At 40.1% G+C, this 18,190-nt stretch overlaps 1 protein-coding gene across 41 annotated transcripts in view; it reads right to left on the bottom strand.

Annotated features, from left to right (window-relative positions):
• Window positions 1–18,190, bottom strand: part of MYOT (myotilin) — a 53,252-nt gene that overhangs the window by 26,490 nt on the left and 8,572 nt on the right. For 10 of the 41 annotated variants that reach the window (XM_083428837.1, XM_083428850.1, XM_083428840.1 and 7 more), the window contains 5 exons: window positions 5,579–5,651; window positions 5,330–5,468; window positions 3,501–3,563; window positions 2,611–2,752; window positions 285–308 (listed from right to left, as the gene is read on the bottom strand). In XM_083428837.1, coding sequence (XP_083284963.1) covers window positions 285–308; window positions 2,611–2,752; window positions 3,501–3,563; window positions 5,330–5,468; window positions 5,579–5,586 — 376 coding nt within the window. In that variant the 5' untranslated portion in view covers window positions 5,587–5,651. Of the gene's footprint in view, window positions 1–284; window positions 309–2,610; window positions 2,753–3,500; window positions 3,564–5,329; window positions 5,469–5,578; window positions 5,652–6,705; window positions 6,725–15,553; window positions 15,637–15,875; window positions 15,980–16,140; window positions 16,391–18,190 lie in introns of those variants that run through there. The other 31 variants (XM_083428842.1, XM_083428835.1, XM_083428832.1 and 28 more) reach the window with 21 other exon arrangements.

Here is an 18,190-nt window from a genome sequence, read left to right on the forward strand (position 1 = left end):
TTGCTTGCTGTTGTGTCACTTTTACACAGAAGGCCGCAGAATTTCTTACTGATGATACAGCATACAGCTTGCTGAGCAATATCTCTCAGATGCAGCAAGAAATATCTGCACACCAAAGCAGATTCTGTGCATGTTGTAACTGATGCAGGGACACTTCTGTATTGCTGTGCTCAGCTAAGCCTCATTGTACTGACTAGATGCACATTCTCATCTGGGGTCACTAGTTGTTGGATGTGCCTGGTTTTCAGCAACTAGTTCCCGCCTATTCCTTTAGAATTACTTACCAGGGGTCAGGGATGAACAAGCCTCTGAAATACACACAAAGAGAGACAGACAGAGAGAGTGAACATCAGTATGGACAATGGCTTAATTGTTATGCTCAGGACAAAGTTCCTAGCAGTAAGAGCTGTTCAACAAGCTGAATACACAGGTTTCTAATGACTCTAGTAAATACTGTTACAAGATACATAACCTAATAAATATACTATACCGATAGTCCCACTGATGAAAAACGCATCTGTCACTGGAGCCTCTTGAAGATGTATGTGGAATGTCATTTAATATGAGGGACATACGAGATGAGGCTTGATTCTGGTACTGATGCAGTTTGAAATGCCATGCAGGCTTAGCATTTCATTATAGCCTTCTTATCAGTTTATAATCTGTACTACTTGTCATCCAATACAACCCATTTGTTCTCATTTTAATGACTGTCCCACTTCCTTTCCCCAGGGTTGCACAGTCCCACCTGTTCTTACCTCCAGCAGGTGGGCTGGAGGAGGGATGCATTGTTGGGAAAGAGCTGAAACAGAGAGAGCATGCTTGAAGTCTGGGAAAAGCACAGAGTAGAGGTTAGATTGCTGCTCTTATTCAGTACTGATCTCCAGTGCCTCAGCATATACTGCATATCAAATATTTTCCTGTACTGTTTGGGACAAAGCCACTTAAGCAAACACTTAAACAATAGTCAATACTATTAGGTTTTGACCTTAGGTTTCAATCAAATTATTCGAAGACTGCAATCTGTATTGCATTTCAATCAATGGAAAGACTATTGATCTTACTGGGTTAGTGAAACCTACTGAAAATGAAGATCTGAAAGACACAAGCTGTGAACCTTAAGATACAACTAAGCACTTATTTCCTTGCCAGCGTTACTAGACCTGTTGGTCTTCCATAAGGCGGTAGAGGAAATTTAGTTTTCTGCCAACCCTAGGCTAGCATTAGGCGCCAAAACAACAGGAATACACAATAGTTTAATTGTTGTTTTACGTATGTATCTGTGGTAGAAGGAGACATTTGCATATAATTTTGCTGGAGCAATTTTCTTCATTCTTTCTGTCTTAATTAACTAGACATTTGCAGCACAAAAATGTAGTTTCTCTCAGTCTGGAATTAGACATGCTTGTTTTCCACATGCTTTTAATCTAGATTAACATTACCAGACGTCCCTGTTTCCCGGGGACAGTCCCCATACAAATCAGTCCCCATACAAAATCCATTGATGTTGAAAAGTGTCCCCGGATTCATTGAAAACAATCTGGTAGCCTTAATCTAGATTGATTTCAGATCTTGTCCAAAGAGGGTACATGATATGTGTTTGAAAACCTTCCCCTTGAAGTGGTGATTGCAATCTTGCTATACGCTACCTACAATGTTGGGCACCTGTGGACACACACCTACTGCCAAGACTCAAGACCACCTGTATCTATTTTGATCTTGTTCCAAATGGACACACTATGAGGTAATGCAGAATAAATCTGCAGTGAGCTTTTATTTTCAGAAATAAACTCAAGAAGTGCTTTTCAAGGGCAAAAAAATCTAGATTGTGTGTGGACTATGTAGAAAAAAACAAATACTTAGTATTCATTGATTCTAGAATAAAATGTCACATGTACACAGCCTAAGGTCATGGGCCACACTTTTGAAAGATCCATTACCAAAAGGCCAATATAAAAGCTTTTTAGGGGCTAACTAGATATTATGCAGACATCTGGCTGCTGCCAATCCACATGTCTCTTCCCAATATCATCTAAACTCTCCTTAGCAAAAGAAAACACATGAAAAGGCATTGGCTCAGCACGCCTCTATCCCTGTTCCCATTCATTGGCTGGTACTTGCAGATAATGGGGAAATGCTGAACAGGACAGTCATGTATTTCTTTTACTAGATGTTACCATGGACAGCAACAGGAGAGATGCAGTTCAGCAGCAGTCACACAACCCCATAAACACCTGGTTATAATGCAGTCATACGTATATTAATCCAATAGCGTATTTTCCTTGAAACATCAATGAGATCTGAGTAAACGTGTAGTATCAGACTACATGTTTCATGGTAGAAGCTTGTAATATTTAACTGCATTTTGCTCAGCAAGTAGATATTTAATTGTTAGGTTTGCCGTGCTATTCAACTATTGGCTGCTTAAGTCTCATTGACTTCAACAGGATTTGCCGAACACTGTGCAGAAACTTGAGACATTTTTGCAGATTACAGCTTGTTTAGATTTGTTAAATTCCATGGATAGAAACAATCTTTTTTCTTTTATAAATTGAAATGGGAAATTTGGGTAGTAGATACAGAAGTTTTCTTAAAAATCAGGAAACCTACTTTTTCTCAATATTCGGAAGTCTGCAGAATCGATTATTTGATTGTTCTCTCTGTACCAGTGAACTTGAAGAGTGGGTGATGCCCGTATTCGACATTCAAACACCACTAGCTGGCCGTTGGTAGTGCTAATGTTTTGAAGACCCTGAAGGAGTTAAAAAGTACTGTAAATATGCATGACATAAGACTTCCCCACACTTACTCTGCTTAGAGAGAAACTGGGGATCAACTGTTTGGAATTGGATTTTTATTTTCTTGTACACTGCTTATAAAAGGTAAAGGGACCCCTGACCATTAGGTCCAGTCGTGACCGACTCTGGGGTTGCGGTGCTCATCTCACTTTATTGGCTGAGGGAGCCGGCGTACAGCTTCCGGGTCATGTGGCCAGCATTTGGAGAACCAGAGCAGTGCACGGAAACGCCTACTTGCACTTTGACGTGCTTTCAAACTGCTAGGTTGGCAGGAGCAGAGACCGAGCAGCAGGAGCTCACCCCGTGGCGGTACACTGCTTATAGATTTTTGTAATTCAACGGTATAGAGATTGTCAAAATAAAGAAGAAATGAACAGTATTATTTAAAAGAATTTGTATACCACTTAATTGTAAATAAAACCTCTAGCAGTTGCAGATTTTCACTTTTTGAAATATGGAGAATATTTCAAAGATATATCACTGAACAAGAGGGGGCATCTGGAGATAGATTCCAAGGGGAAACAGATTAACACAAAAGCCCTGCAAAGGATGTCTAGCCCAGCATTCCATTTCCTATACTGTAGAGCAATCAAACCCTGGGACAGAGATTTAGCAACCTGTCTCCTGTGAGCAAAAATGCCTTCCACTCCTGCCACAGCACCTTTGGCTTCAAGCTGCTGCTGTCTAGATTATGCTACTTACCTTTATAAATACAGGGGCATCTTCATATGTGGATCCAGTCTGGTTTTTTGATGGGCTTTGCATCTGTATGTTAAAAAACGAGAGAGATATTGCTGTCACTGTATTTAATATCTAGAGAAGCTGCATATCGTTCACTACTGACAAAAGGAAAAAATAACTTCTAAGAACTTTATGTAGGTTATCTATGGTACAGTTCTCTTCTGATAATCCTAATTTATGCTCCCCATACCAAAAAATAAAAAATATAAAAAATCCTTTATTAGAAAAAGCAAAAAGGAAGTTGTATGGAAGAAAATGAATGAGTTATGGTTTTAAGGCAGTGATGCCTTGGCCCTCCAGCTGTTTTGGGACTACAACTCCTATCATCCCTAGCTAACAGAACCAGTGGTCAGGGATGATGAGAATTGTAGTCCCAAAACAGTTGGAGGGCCAAGTTTAGCTATCACTGTTTTAAGGCATCTCCACTTGAAGTTTTAGATGTGTGTCCTAGATATGCCAGTGTAATGCTATTAATTCCAACAAGTCACGTAGCTCATCTGCTTGTCCCATCATAAGAGGTCAGCAGCCTGGGATTCTCACAGGGTCATGGTAATGGGGAATTGTGGCAGCACACAACCCTGCATGGCATGGGGTTCTGCTCATCGCTTAATGAAACCAACTAACTTGCACTGTGAGCTGCTGAACAGGAATTGTTAATTATGTGGTAACCATCATATTATGACTGTTAACATGTAAACCAGACCTAGTCCTTGGTACTTAAGACCTAGTCCTTGGTACCCTCCAAATGTTTTGGGCTACAACTACCATCAGCCCCAGCCAGTAAAACATCTGATGGACACCAGCTGGGGAAATCTGCCTTTTCCTTTTGGAAAGTCTTTCAGTTGCAATATAGAAATTTGGGATTCTGGAATAAGCAGGAACTCTTGCCTTTGACAGATGAAGAACCAAGTCATCAGAATATTTTACATTTTTTTCAACTGATTTCTTCCTGTCGACTATTGAAATAAGGAAGGAAACATTGGCAAATTATGCTGATTGCTGTAGATTTGGATGTATGGATGTGCCTGTGTCAATAAATATATTTTGTTTAGCATTTTGCTAAATGAGTTTATTCAATGGTCATTAATGGCTAGAAGAACCTTCAGTTGCTTTTGATGGCTGGTGGATACTAACTTGTGAACAACACAGACATGGATGGGAGTTGGAAAGCACAAGCTTCAAACTGTAGGCATGCTATGTTTGTTTTTGGGAGACTCCATGCTCCTTTCAAGATTTGTGGTACCTGCGTGTTTGTCTGCATTCACAACTTGTACATTTGTAAAGAGATATTTATGTCTCTAAAACTTCTTTACAAGGAAGCCAATTCCATAGGGGCTGCCTGAAACTGCCTACTAGTCAATATAGTGTACAAAAAATTATACCACTGATAATATATTTGCTTTTTCACTTTAGCAGAATCTTATAAAAAGAAACCTATGTAATCTCTCCCCACACTTTCCCCCAACAACTTGAAAGGCATTTAAATCCCTGGATGTTTTGAATTCTCCATCTCTATACTAAGTAGCTGCTTTGATCCAACTGTCCTTTCTTAAATGTCTTTGGAAGAATATGACAAATGGCTAAGCTCCAGGGTAGCCACATGACTGCTTCTAATCCTCTCATTGATAGATGCCAAAAAAAAAAAACAACCACCAACCCCAGCCAGACATGTTTTAAATGGGGGGGGGGAGGGGGGAGAAATAAACCAATGCAGACAAACTAGAATTTCAATACAGGATTCAACGTTTTGCCAAAATTAATGCAAAGGGAACAGGAAGTGTTTAACCTACTCTTTGAGGGTCAGTGGATAACGGCTGAATTAAAGTGGAATAACTGCGACATGCTTTGCTGCTGCTGCTGCTGCTGCTAAACTCTCCACTGGCTGGTGATCCAATGGTCAGTGACAGGCTGGAAGTTTTCCGCTCAGTCCTAAGTGTATTAAGGGCAGGGGAGAAACAATAATAAGCACAGCTTACTGGGAGACGGACATACGTTTTTATTTGGTGATTATGCATACAATGGAGAACTTCTTCACTTACTGTGACATTCCTCTGGCCCAGCCAGTATGCTGACACTCACAGAGAAGAGCTTGGTCAGGATTTCCTTGTAAACCTAGAGGAAACAACATCAATCAGGCTTGTATGTTAAACATAATTCACTTTATCTTCCCTCGCCCTGAGGGGAACCAATGAGCAAGTTTAATAGATTGGGATGGTGAAAACTGAATGTCAGGCAGACAGCATGCCATGGAAAGGATGGCACTATTACAATTCTAGCAGTATCACCACTGGATGAAAACATAAGTGAAAATACAATGCTGCAGCCCCTTCAACTTTTTGAAAGGTCCTCTAGAGATTAAGCTTTTTTAAGCATATGTTATATAAGCACAGGCAACCTCCAAGAATTCTGGACCAAGACAGATATCTAGACTTAACCATGGCTAGTAATATTTGTGCAGCTGGCAGGAAACATTTGGCCCCCATCCCTGCCAAAGTGTCTTGCAGGGACGGGAAAAGCTGCCCCTGATTGTACTGCAAATCCTGCAGCAAACATGCATTGTAGGAAGAGCCCTAAATTTAGGCTTGGCAGCTCTCGATCCAGTTCTCTGCCTGTGGTCACATCCACACCAAACATTTAAAGCGCTCTTATACCACTTGAAACAGTCATAGCTTCCCCCAAAGAATCCCAATAACTAAAGTTTGTTAAGGGCACTGGGGATTGCAGCTCTGTAAGGGGCTTCAAAGCAATTGTTTTAAATGTGTGAGTTTTTTAATTTGATTTTAAATTGTACTGTTTTAACATGTTGCTGTTTGCTGCTGTGGGCTCCTTTGGGAAGAAGGGTGGGATACAAATATAATAAATAAATAAAGCAATAAGCAACTCTCAGACCCTTAAACTACAGTTCCCAAGAGTCTTTGTGGGGAAGTCACAACTGTTAAGTGTGCTTTAAATGTTTTAGTGTAGAAGTGACCTCACTCTCTCCTGCTCCGTGTAATTGTTAGCTCTTTAAATAGATAAGTTCAATGTGGCACAGTATTGCCGGGAGTTTGCACTACTCCCTGATTGCAGTGATGCCACTCTTGGCCCTGTAAAGATTTGTCATTACAGATATCACTGGGTGTGTGTGTATGTGTAGGCATTATTATTATTATTATTCCCAACCCACCTGCCTGGGTTGCCCCAGGACCTGGTAGACCAAAGCTTGAATACTCCACTCAGCCATGAAGCTCACTGGGTGACACTGGGCCAGTCACCGCCTCTCAGTCTAACCTACCTCACAGGGTTGTTGTGGAGAGTAAATGAAGAGGGACAGAACTCTGTACACCACCTTGAGCTCTTTAGAAGAAAGGTGGGATATAAAAATAACAAACAAATAAATAGAAATTATAATTATTATAGTAATCAATTCTTTATAAAAATAATAATACCTAAACTACTAGGTATGGAACAGAAATGAAATGAATAGTCTCAGTATCTTTAAGAAAGTACAGTAAATAATTTCGAAAGTAGAAACTGCGCTAGCTGAGCAAAACTAAAGAAAGGAAGACGTTAAAAGTAAAAACTGGAGATTAACAATAACAATAGGAAGATAACCAAAGTAATCAAGAAAGAAATGCAAGAGAGAAAAAATGGGTTTAATAATAATAATAATAAAGAAACATGCTACATAGGAAGGCATGTCAGGATTACATTATTACCATGTAATATGGGATATTACACGATAATGTTTAAATGGAAATGTTTATAGCTCAATTTTCAAACTCTACTTTGGGGCTACTTTTTCCTTAAGATGTTTTTAGTCATTTCTTTGAACTTCTCAAATAGCATTTACTACTTCAGGAAGTGGATTTTACCTCCTGGAAATAAGGGTCCCTAGCACGGCAGCCTGAATAAAAGAAAATGGTGGTGAAGATCTTAAAATGACAATAACCTTAGAAATTACAAGACCCACTGAAACCAGAAATGAAGAGCTGGGTCTTGACTTTATTTTAGAATGCTACAACATTCCAAAGACATGCTTTCTTCTTTCACTCTTTTGCTGCGTGCAAATTCCAGTAAAATGCTCCACAGTGAAATCCTTGGATAGAGGGCAGTTTATGAATAATTTAATAAAATATCAAAATTGGGTGTTCTTTCCAGTGTTGGTCCTATTTAGAACAGACCCAGTGAAATAGATAGACAGGTCTAACTTAGGTACATTAATTTCATTGGGTCTGCTCTGAGTAGGACTTACAGTGGTACCTCGGTTTAAGAACAGCCCTGTTTACGAATTATTCAGTTTAAGAACTCCGCAAAACAGGAAGAAGTGTCCCGGTTTGTGAACTTTACCTTGGTCTAAGAATGGAATCTGAATGGTGGAAGGGCACCGGCGGTGGGAGACCTCATTAGGGAAAGTGCACCTCGGTTTAAGAACGGTTTCGGTTTAAGGACTTCCGGAACATATTAAGTTCGTAAACCAAGGTACCACTATACTTGGATACATCACTTGGTGTAAAAGCTCATCAGGCTCTCTACAATTCAGATCTATTCTAGTTTAAGAAGAATCTGAGCTCTGGGAACACTCTCAGATAACCCAAATGAGAGATCTCAATGAACCAATTCCCTTGCCACCCTAAAGAACTCAATACCACAGACACTTTAGCACACTTGTAATATAACTAACCTTGTACTGGGCATTTCAGTCTCCATTGGGTACTGTATACATATGGGAACAAAGTTATAACAGGGTGTAGCTTACCAGCAAACTTTGGTGGTTAATTTTAACAATCAGATTTGTCAAAAATGTGATGATGCAAGGTTGAATCACCCTGCTACCAATTGACCCAAGAAGCTAAGATCACATTTGAATAATTTCACATTATTCAAGAACAGCTTCATCAATGTAACAGTACGACATATTCATAATAACTGGTAAGGAGAAACAAAACTGGTGCTTCACTCCACATATCTGTACATCAAGAGTTTCTAATTTGCTTTGGCAAAAACCTCTGCATTGTCCTGACTGTGTCCTTGGAAGAAGAAATAGCATAGACTGTACCTAAGGGAGTCATTTTAGCAACCTCAGTGTTCCACGTAAATGGCAACCTTTACTTGGTGTAACTTTAGATCTTAGTGAAGATGACGGAATTAGACTCAGCCAGATGAAGAGAGGAGGACCTTTGCAACCCAACACCAAGATTATAATAAGGTACATACCAATCATGCTGTTGACACAAACAATAATGACGACTACCTGAATAGCTGAGATGTTTGCACAATTATGCTGTCTCCAGGACAGGGACAGATGTAATACAGAGAGGGTTAGGAAAATATGAAGAAGGCTTCATGAAGCACTTTGCCAGAGATCTGAAAAGTAGACAGACTATTAAATCTGTTGTAGCAACTAACATTTCTTCTGGTAGATTTTGAAATAAACTCTATTGGGTGAAGGGTGGGGGTGGGAAAAGGAATATCTGAAACCCCCTGGTAAAGAGGTAAGACAGGATTCATTCTAATGCATGGGTGTGTCTTGTGCTGTTAAATAAACATGGTCCATCTGTGAAGTCTTCCACTAACTATGGATATGATGAATTATGCAAACCACATTCAAAAATCTCGTTGAATTGCTATTTTAACAGGATTGTCTGCATGCTGAACATCTATGGTGTACAGTGCTTTAAAATTCTATTTGGGTTCTTGCATTTTGTTTTATGCACATTACATCCCTTTCCAGGTTTGAATGGACACATGAGTTGAATGAATAAGGATGCTTTTGGAGAAGCAATATGATAGAAGTGCTGCCTGTGGTTCAATTTTAGATGCCTCAAGGCTGAGTTAGGGAATTACAAGTAGTTCAACAGTAACATGGCTATTCCTTAATTCACCCAAAGAGACAAGTCACTTTTCTAAAATCTCCTTGTTTAATTACCAACAGTGAGAGAATCTACAAGGAATTTTGATTTTTAATACTTCACATATTAGTTGGAAAGATTAGTGACACACGTTTAGAAACAAAGGGATATTTAAAAAGACACACTTTCAAAAGATCCATGGGCTATTTAGTAACATAAATGTTAGTATCTCATGAATTTGATATATCATGAGTGCAAAACTGAGAAGGAACAAAGGCATTCATTAACAGATGGGTGGTTCACCTAAAATTAATAAAATCAAATGGGAGTTTTGCTATAGAATTTTACACAACATGAACTTAGTCCTCTGATAGTATGTCTTTCACTTTGCATGTTTGTTTAAATCGCAAAATGCAAGGTAGTTGCCTCCAGTGCATTGAGAAAACACAAAATTGAAGTCTGGCTGGTGTTGCCATGCTATTTTTCATATTTTACGTAATGGTGGTATATTAGTTCCGTCACTGATGATGCAGAATAAATATGAACTAAAAGCTGCCTTTTTTAACTGAATTATCTATTTTAATTATACATTTTACTGTCATTTTATTTGTGGTTGGCCTTACTATACTGAGTTTGGATTCCAACAAGGCTGCTAAGATAAGAGAGTTTTGTCTTTCCCCAATCAAATGTAGCCCTGAAGAAGTTCTGAATCAGCAGTAGAGGTCAGCTAAGAGGCATCACAATATCCTATGGCAATCAATTCTGTAAGAGGATTTTCTTACAGAATTTGCTCATCTGGTATTTTTTTTACAGATGAACAGGAATATATAGAGCAAGGAAGTAAAAGCTTAATGTGATCATCTGAGCCAACATGACAGGTGACAAGAAGGAAGAGAATTAACTTTCTCAAATGAATTTCTAAAACGTGCTAAATGCTAGTCACAAAAGACTCCTGTATTCAGCACAGAGATGTAGAAAGCCCAGTAAGCATTTAATGCATGAGGTTTGTAGGTCCCAACTTTTACAAAGCCTTTTATAAATGTATTTGGTAGCATTTAAGAACAGATCCAGCTTTTTAAAAAGGCTCCTGAATATTTTGCCTTTGAAGAAGACATAGCATACAATAGAGATGCCTGCTAAAAACATGTCATTACTTGTACTGCTAATCCCATGAGAAGGCTCGTGATATTTGAGAGCTAAGCACTGGCAATTTTGATAGATCAGTCGGTAGAGCATGAGATTTTTAACCTCAGGGTCATGGGTTTGAGCCCCACATTGGGCAAAAGATTCCTGCATTGCAGGGGTTGGACTAGATGACCCTAGTGGCCCCTTCCAACACTATGTTTCTAGGTAGGAAAACTACACATCATAGACTTAGAGTGCTATAAGTCAAAATCTGTCACTAGAAACACCGCAGAATGTTTGTTGCCATTCAGAGGAAATTAACCGCTGTTGGAAGACATCCAGTGACAAGGGGGTGGGGTGGAAAAATAACCATATACCAAAATGGAATTAATACAAAAACAATAGTAGGTAACTCAGGGAGGATCGTTCTCCTCTCTGCCCTCAGATCTTAGTTGTTTAGTAAAGAATTACCATATGTTTCCTAAGAAGCTATTCTTGCAGAGCCTCCTAGTGGCAAAGATTTACCTTTTGGCAGATCTGTTAAAGCCATTCAACAATAGCAAAAATCCAAGGGAATTTTTTCATGGTGGCCCCTTACTGTTTCCTGGATCATCATCATTTGCCTGCTGGTGGTGTCAGACATGATGTTGCCAGTCATATTTCCACCAGTACTAGCACCTGTGAAGAACTTTATGTGAAAAGCGCCTGTAGCTGCTTTCTTTTCTCCAGATTCTTGAATTGTATTCTGATGCATCCAGAGGCCCAGTAAGAAGTTGGAGCTCAGAGGTAGGTACATGACTGTACTAACTCAAAACTAACTTGGTTGGGCTCTCCACATTTTTTTTTTAAGGGGTGCAAGATAAAATCTCTCTTGGATTTGAGATTTTTAAACGTGGAGAGGATTAAGGGAACAAAATGGAAAATAGATGGCCTTACTTGGCACCCAGGAGAAAGGCAAGTAGACTTTCAGTATGTTTTCAGTTCAGCTAGCTGTACGTTAACAAAACAATCCAGATTAGGAAAATAGGGACAAATTTGTAAGGTATCTTCCTCATCACTGCATATTCTCAGCTAGATCTCACATACCTGGAATTAAGGACTGGAGATAACTGGCCCCAGAGGGTGTGATAGATACTTATCTGTGCCTTTCCCCTGCATGGCTTCTATGGTTTTCAGGACATCTTTTTCTTCCTTTTTTTAGTCAATTAACCACTAATGCAAGGCAATAATAGACTCTTGGATCCATGGGGCTTTTTTTGTTTGTTCTGAGACTATGGAGTTCTTCATTTGATCTCTACTCCCCCAGCTATTTTTATTTGCTCATCTGTCAGCAACCCCTTTGAAAGTAACTGCTCCATGCTTGTTCCCTGAGCAGCTTCTCTAAAAATTAATGAAAGTCGGTGGGTTCCCCAAGGATGCAAGAAAATCCCTGGAACATGTTCTTTTGTATGTGACTATATAGGGGGTATATGCCCGCATTAAGTTATGACAGGGAGAAGAGAATGCCAAGAAATTTGTGCTAACAGGTCAGAGGGGTATTTAAAAGTCAACATCCCGTCAGAACAGCTCAGTTGCAAGCCAAATAGAGGATGATAGAAAAATTAACTTTTTATTTAGTACAATTTGACTTGTGCTTGCTTCATGTCTGCATCCTTGAAGCTAAAATAAAGATATTTGGTTAGGAACAGTCCATTCTCTGTGTGCAATTTCTTTTCTAAAGCCACTGATTCCTTAATTGCGCTGGCTTTTTGTTTTTAATACCTGCATTTTGTTCTTTCTTACTGCCATAAAAAGGTATTTCCTAGTTCTGTGCTCTGTATAAACATTTCATAAATTCCACACAAACTGGCCATCCTCAAAATGTCATCAGAAACAGGCTTTGCTTGGTCTCTCAGAGAATCTTTTAAGTGTTGAGGAAACTTTCACAGGGCTAAGCAACTGCTTAAAAGTACTTTGAAATCTGAAATAAATGGTTTGGGGGGAAACCCTTATTTGCTACTTTTAAGAACCCATCGCCAAGTGCTAGGTCTAAATTCGCCTTAGAAGTGGGGGGGGAGGGGGAGGGAAGAATCCCACTCCCTATTCAAACAGCACACCCTGGGTGCGGCCATCCATATAAAGGCCAACATGTAACTCAAGGAGACATTGCTAAGATTGTGGACATTGGTTATGAGCATGATTCAGTACTTTTGCTATCCTGGGATGAGGTAGTCTTTTGCTGTCCCACAAGCAGCCCTGAATTACTATTTGACACAAACATTGTGGCTCCAATTCTATAGTCTGAAATGACACAACACTGTGTGAATGCAGTTAATGTGCATGCTTTTAAAAAGTTTGATTAGCAGCTGGCCTGAGGCAGGAGGTGGGAGGAGAGAGAACAGAAATGGGACTGGGTGAGGAGGGAGAGTTCAACCATTCTCCTTCCATGGTCCTGATGACAGCTATTTGCATCAGAAGGCAAGCTTCCATGGGCACCAAATCATATATACTAATAGCAAAACTCATTCTCCAAGCATCAGACCTGGTATAACCATGCTCAAGAGGGAGGTATCAGCAGGCCTAAGGGAAACAAAGTTTTTGCAGAAGTACTTAAAAACCTAAGGGGGTGGGGGTGCGAATCCCAGAACAGCCCAAAGAAAACTGTATGCGTTAAGAGGCCATAATGAATGTCTGCTGGGCAGTGGTGTTGGGGAAATGCAGTACAGTACTCTGGAAAAGCATGTGGCTTGCTGACATCTTGAACAGGAGTGCTGTTCAATGAAACATTTTAGTGCAGGTCCCACCTGAATGTTCTAGTTTCTGTTCTACAGATCCGGCAGCTGCTACTCCTAGCACATGTGGATAACCCTGTCAAGTAACAAACTTTGTGCAAGAGGAAATATAATATTCTCAGCAGGACACAGGTACATTCTTGGGGGTGTCGCTCAGTGGTGGAAGACATGATTTGCATGCAAGAATCCCCAGGTTTGGCCCCTGCCTTCGCCAGGAAGGACTGGGAAAAACTCCCTGTCTGAAACGCTGGAGAGCTGCTGCTAGTCAGTGTGGGCATACAAAGCTAGATGGGCCAATGGTCTAATTTGGAATACCGGCATCTTCCTATGATCCAACCTGAGCCACAAATCAAAACATTTTTGTTCCAACAACAAAATTGTTTTTGGTGAGGGACTGAAGGTCTAGTAATCTTATCACCTGACCTAGTAGCTGCTGCTCTGAGCCATTTGTTCTTCAGTACATGAAGGACAGATCCTGAAGCTGAGGCTCCAATACTTTGGCCACCTCATGAGAAGAGAAGACTCCCTGGAAAAGACCCTGTTGTTGGGAAAGATGGAGGGCACAAGGAGAAGGGGATGACAGAGGACGAGATGGTTGGATAGTGTTCTCGAAGCTACAAACATGAGTCTGACCAAACTGCGGGAGGCAGTGGAAGACAGGAGTGCCTGGCGTGCTCTGATCCATGGGGTCATGAAGAGTCGGACACGACTAAACTATTAAACAACAACACAAAAGCCTTATTGCAACCCACTGGTAGGCTCTACCTCCCAACTTGGTAATCACCAATCCCTGTCATATACAATTTGGTAAACCAATTCATACAATGGCTGTACAAATCAAACTTCAGCCCTTATACTGCAAAAGCTTCAGCTACATTTCTCCCCCACCGTTAGATTAGCTCACCAAGAGCAAGGATTTACAAGAGTTACAACACAAGCCATGTAGGGCTTTCTAATGGAATGTCAGCTTTAACTGCACCTGGAAGCAGGTAGGAAGCCAGAGTCTCTTCTTTTTGTAGAAATTGAGTAATATGGATATGGTCCTAACAGCAAACACTTGCTAAACTGGAGCAAGCCGCACCTGCTGTGGCTTCTAAGAAGTCTTCAAGAGTGGCACTGCACACAACACATTGCAGTAATACTATCCACCTTTTCACAGATCTGTGAAAATGGCTGAATGTGAAGCAAACACTTGTAATCATTCTACAAAGTGCAACAGGGAGCACTTTCGGCCACTGATGCATACAGAGATATGTTTTTCAGCATCTTGTAACAGACTATATTTTAAGGTTGTAATCGCAGAGTCCTTTGTTAATACAGTGCTCCTAGTGCAGATTGTATGAGAGCACAGGTCATTGTTTCCTACCTTAGCTGACTGGCTTGGAAGGGCTAGCACACTTTTGAACAGGAAATTGTCTACAAATAATGTTTTGCTGTGCACTTGGTGAAATTCACTGCCATAATGTGCTCTCATGACAAATGGTTTATCTCACTTCTCATTAAATAAGTCCAAAACCTAATTTCTCAGACACTTAGACAACTTATTCAGCTGTCCTCAAATGGGAAAACATTGCAACTTGAGAAAACAAGGATTTATCACAGGTCAACTTAAAGCCACTAAAATGGAAGAATAATGCCAAACCCATGCACTTTCAAGCAGAGACAATCTAATAATTCAAAGAGAATATAAAATGAACCAAACACTGCAAATTTAGAGGATGCAGTGCTGAATTTAGATGTATTCTTCACAAGCACATATTTAAAAAAAACCTAATAAAATTGGAATTCATCAATCATTCCATGGGGCTCAAAGAATGAAGGATAGGCACCAGTAAGAACCATGATAAATAGATTGGAGTGTATAATGGACAGTGTGCTGCAGCATATGGAGGGCTACATTGAACCGATGTTTACCCCGTGGATGCAAGTTTTCTGTGGGCATCATTACTCAGCTAAGAGGTTGAAATATTCAGAATCAAAGATAAACAAATGGCTGCCCAATTAAAATGAAGGTGAGTGCGATCTATGTATTTGTTCTTCATACTGATTCCTGAAAATAAAAGTCCAGAACTGATATGGCATTTGCAAGAGAACAACAATGAATCACGACTATCCTATTGTTGTATAGGTTGGGATTGTACATCAGCTGCTGTCTTCCTCCCACTACCTTCCCCCCAAAAAACAACAACAACAACAACACACCTCTGAATTTTTATACACTGTCTTTCTGGCCACTAAATCCACAGTAAAATATACTATCTTTTATAAAAGCAAATTGCATGTTTACACTTTGCCTTTTGCAGAGTGCTGCTTCTTTGCAAGTTCTTTCCTAGAGGAGTGCAACAGTGCCTCAAAATATACCACAAACATAATTAGGTGTTTTGATAGCAAGTGGATGCGGATTTTTTGGATTAACGGAATAGCAGAGGTCTGTGTTCCTGCCAGACAATCTATCCATTAGCGCTAGGAAGCCCAGGCCATGGATCCGGCCTGTCTGAGGGATGTATAGCAGAATCCACTCTTGGAAACCTGATCTGATTAACTTCTAATTTTAACTATGTGTGTAGCATTTAATATAGATGCAGCTGATGGTGCATAAATCTACTGGCCTGTCAAGCAGCTGAAGTGCAGGGCTAAAGCAGAGGTCTTTCTTCCAGCTGAAAGCAAAAGCCTGGAAGCTGTGCTTTGGTTTTTTAACGTGCTGCCATTGCACCTGAAAAACAAACAAAGAGCAACGCAACCTCCTTATTACAAAACACAAAAGGTGTATAACACCCCAAAGCACTGTCAGGGCTTAGCATTGTAATCACAAAGTTGTGATCAGATTTATTTATTTTTTGCCCGATGGTTAAATGACATGCTGTTTTTACATACCTGTTTGTGTTTGTATAAGCAGTAAAAACAAATACAAAAAAATTCTGGTCATACAATCTTCCAGAAAAGACTACTCTTCAAACCTGAGTGTCCCTGCTGAGACTCATCAATCTCCTTGGAAAATGTTGCATGCAAATCGCACCGCAAAAGTTTTCAAAGGGTGGCCTTCCATGAGCGGAGGCTAAGCCGTTGGTAGACCCTTGAGCTACTGGGTGTCACACTAATCACTTAGGGATAAATTGAGGAAGTGATCTCAGGGTATGCTCAGATTTCTGTCTTTTTGTCAGCTGACTCAAGATTACTAGGTAGAACAGCAGGGCCTGAACTGTCACTGCCAGAAAGTGATTGTTGAGCTAATTCATATACTAACCTCTGGGTAACAAGGTTTGTAAACAAATTGCATGACATCAGCATATGCATGTGTAACACCGGTAGCTAAGGAAATTTCAAGGCTGTCTCTATTTTAAGAGGAACAGAAATGACTTAAATGTAGATAAGTATGTCACACCATTCTGCATTTATTTGCTTCCTCCAGGAAATAGAGAAAGAATATCGAGTCATTTTATTGAGCCTGAATTCCTGCTTTAAAAAAAACTGTTTATCTGAACATGAAATTGAACATTGTTTTCACAGCACTACTGTGCACAACTACCAGTGACACCTCAATACATTAGCATTTAATATTAAACATATCTAATTCTTGGACAAGAATGTGTCTAGGAACCTATAATACAACAAGAAGATAGTTAAAGCTAAGTTTAGAATTGACTAGCACACAAAGCAAAAGTTGGAAACAGTTCAGAGAACTTTACAGTGTTATCCTTAACTCAGAAGTTAAGTCCCTCCTTGGCTAAGTGTCTAGGATTGCAGCCTTAATTTATGTTATTCTTCCAGAGCACTAGCCCACCCAAGTAGAAAGCCTGGGAGTCAACACAAAATTTAAATGTCAGTTCCATCCATTGCTTTTTTTCTAGAAAAATAGGTGCTGGTACCCACCATGAAATTGTTGAAGGAAGTGCCACACTTTTTAACAACAGTAAAAAGAGGTGCCAGTACTGTGTACACTTGAGTACCCCCCTTAAAAAAATAGCACTGGTTACATCAGCAATTTAAATACTGGTGTTAATATGGTTCCCTCAACTCAAGACCATGGCAGAAGAAGGGTAAGAAAGAATTCAACCTCTGGATGAGGCCTTTCCAGTGCCATGAGGCTTTTTGCAACCTGGAATACCTCTGCTGTCTGAAAATAAAGTTGTCTCTGTCACTGCCGATCATCAGTCACCCTAAGCAGAACTTCCCAAGAGCCTAACTCACCCAAAGACTCAGTTCATGAGACAGCTTCCAAAAAAACCCACATAACCCAACTACACACACATTTGTACAGTAAACATACACATGCAGGAAGCCTCACCCTGCTTCCTTTCCATGCCAGCTGACACGGTTTAACCAACCTATGTGGGTGATGTGTCCATACACTACCAAAAATAGGGTGCTTCCCAAACCATGCAGAAATGTTTTTTTTTTTTTCACAACAGCCAGGCCACAGTGACAACTTATTCATTAGGTCTAAATCTTCAGAAATGGAGTCCTATTACAAAGTCCTGTTACAGACTGAAGGACCCCGATGATGCCATTGTGCACGACCTCAAATGCATTCTGAGGAAATGAGATATGACTGTCGTTAAGCGGCAGCTGCTGATGACAAAAGTACCGGGAGGTGTGTGCAGTCACTTCATAGACTGCTAGATATGTACCTGCATTCAAAACATGCCTCAGTCAAAGTCTTGGGCTCAGAGGCTTTGGAAAAGCCATTGTTCCTCTGCCTTTGTTTTCTGACATATGTTCCATTACAGCAGCCTCTTCCTTAATAATGGAATTGTTGCAAGACAGCCATCAATCATAATCAAGAAGTCACACTTCTAACGAAGTGAGGTTGACTCATAATACCAGCTGACTAGGAAGCAAGTCCCTGTAACTCAATGGAGCTTACTCTCATGGTCATTATGTATAGGATGACTCTGTAAGACTCACCATGTTCTCATTGTAAAAC

This window comes from Podarcis tiliguerta (genome assembly GCF_965153285.1).
Source record: "Podarcis tiliguerta genome assembly, chromosome: 2".
NCBI lineage: Eukaryota > Metazoa > Chordata > Lepidosauria > Squamata > Lacertidae > Podarcis > Podarcis tiliguerta.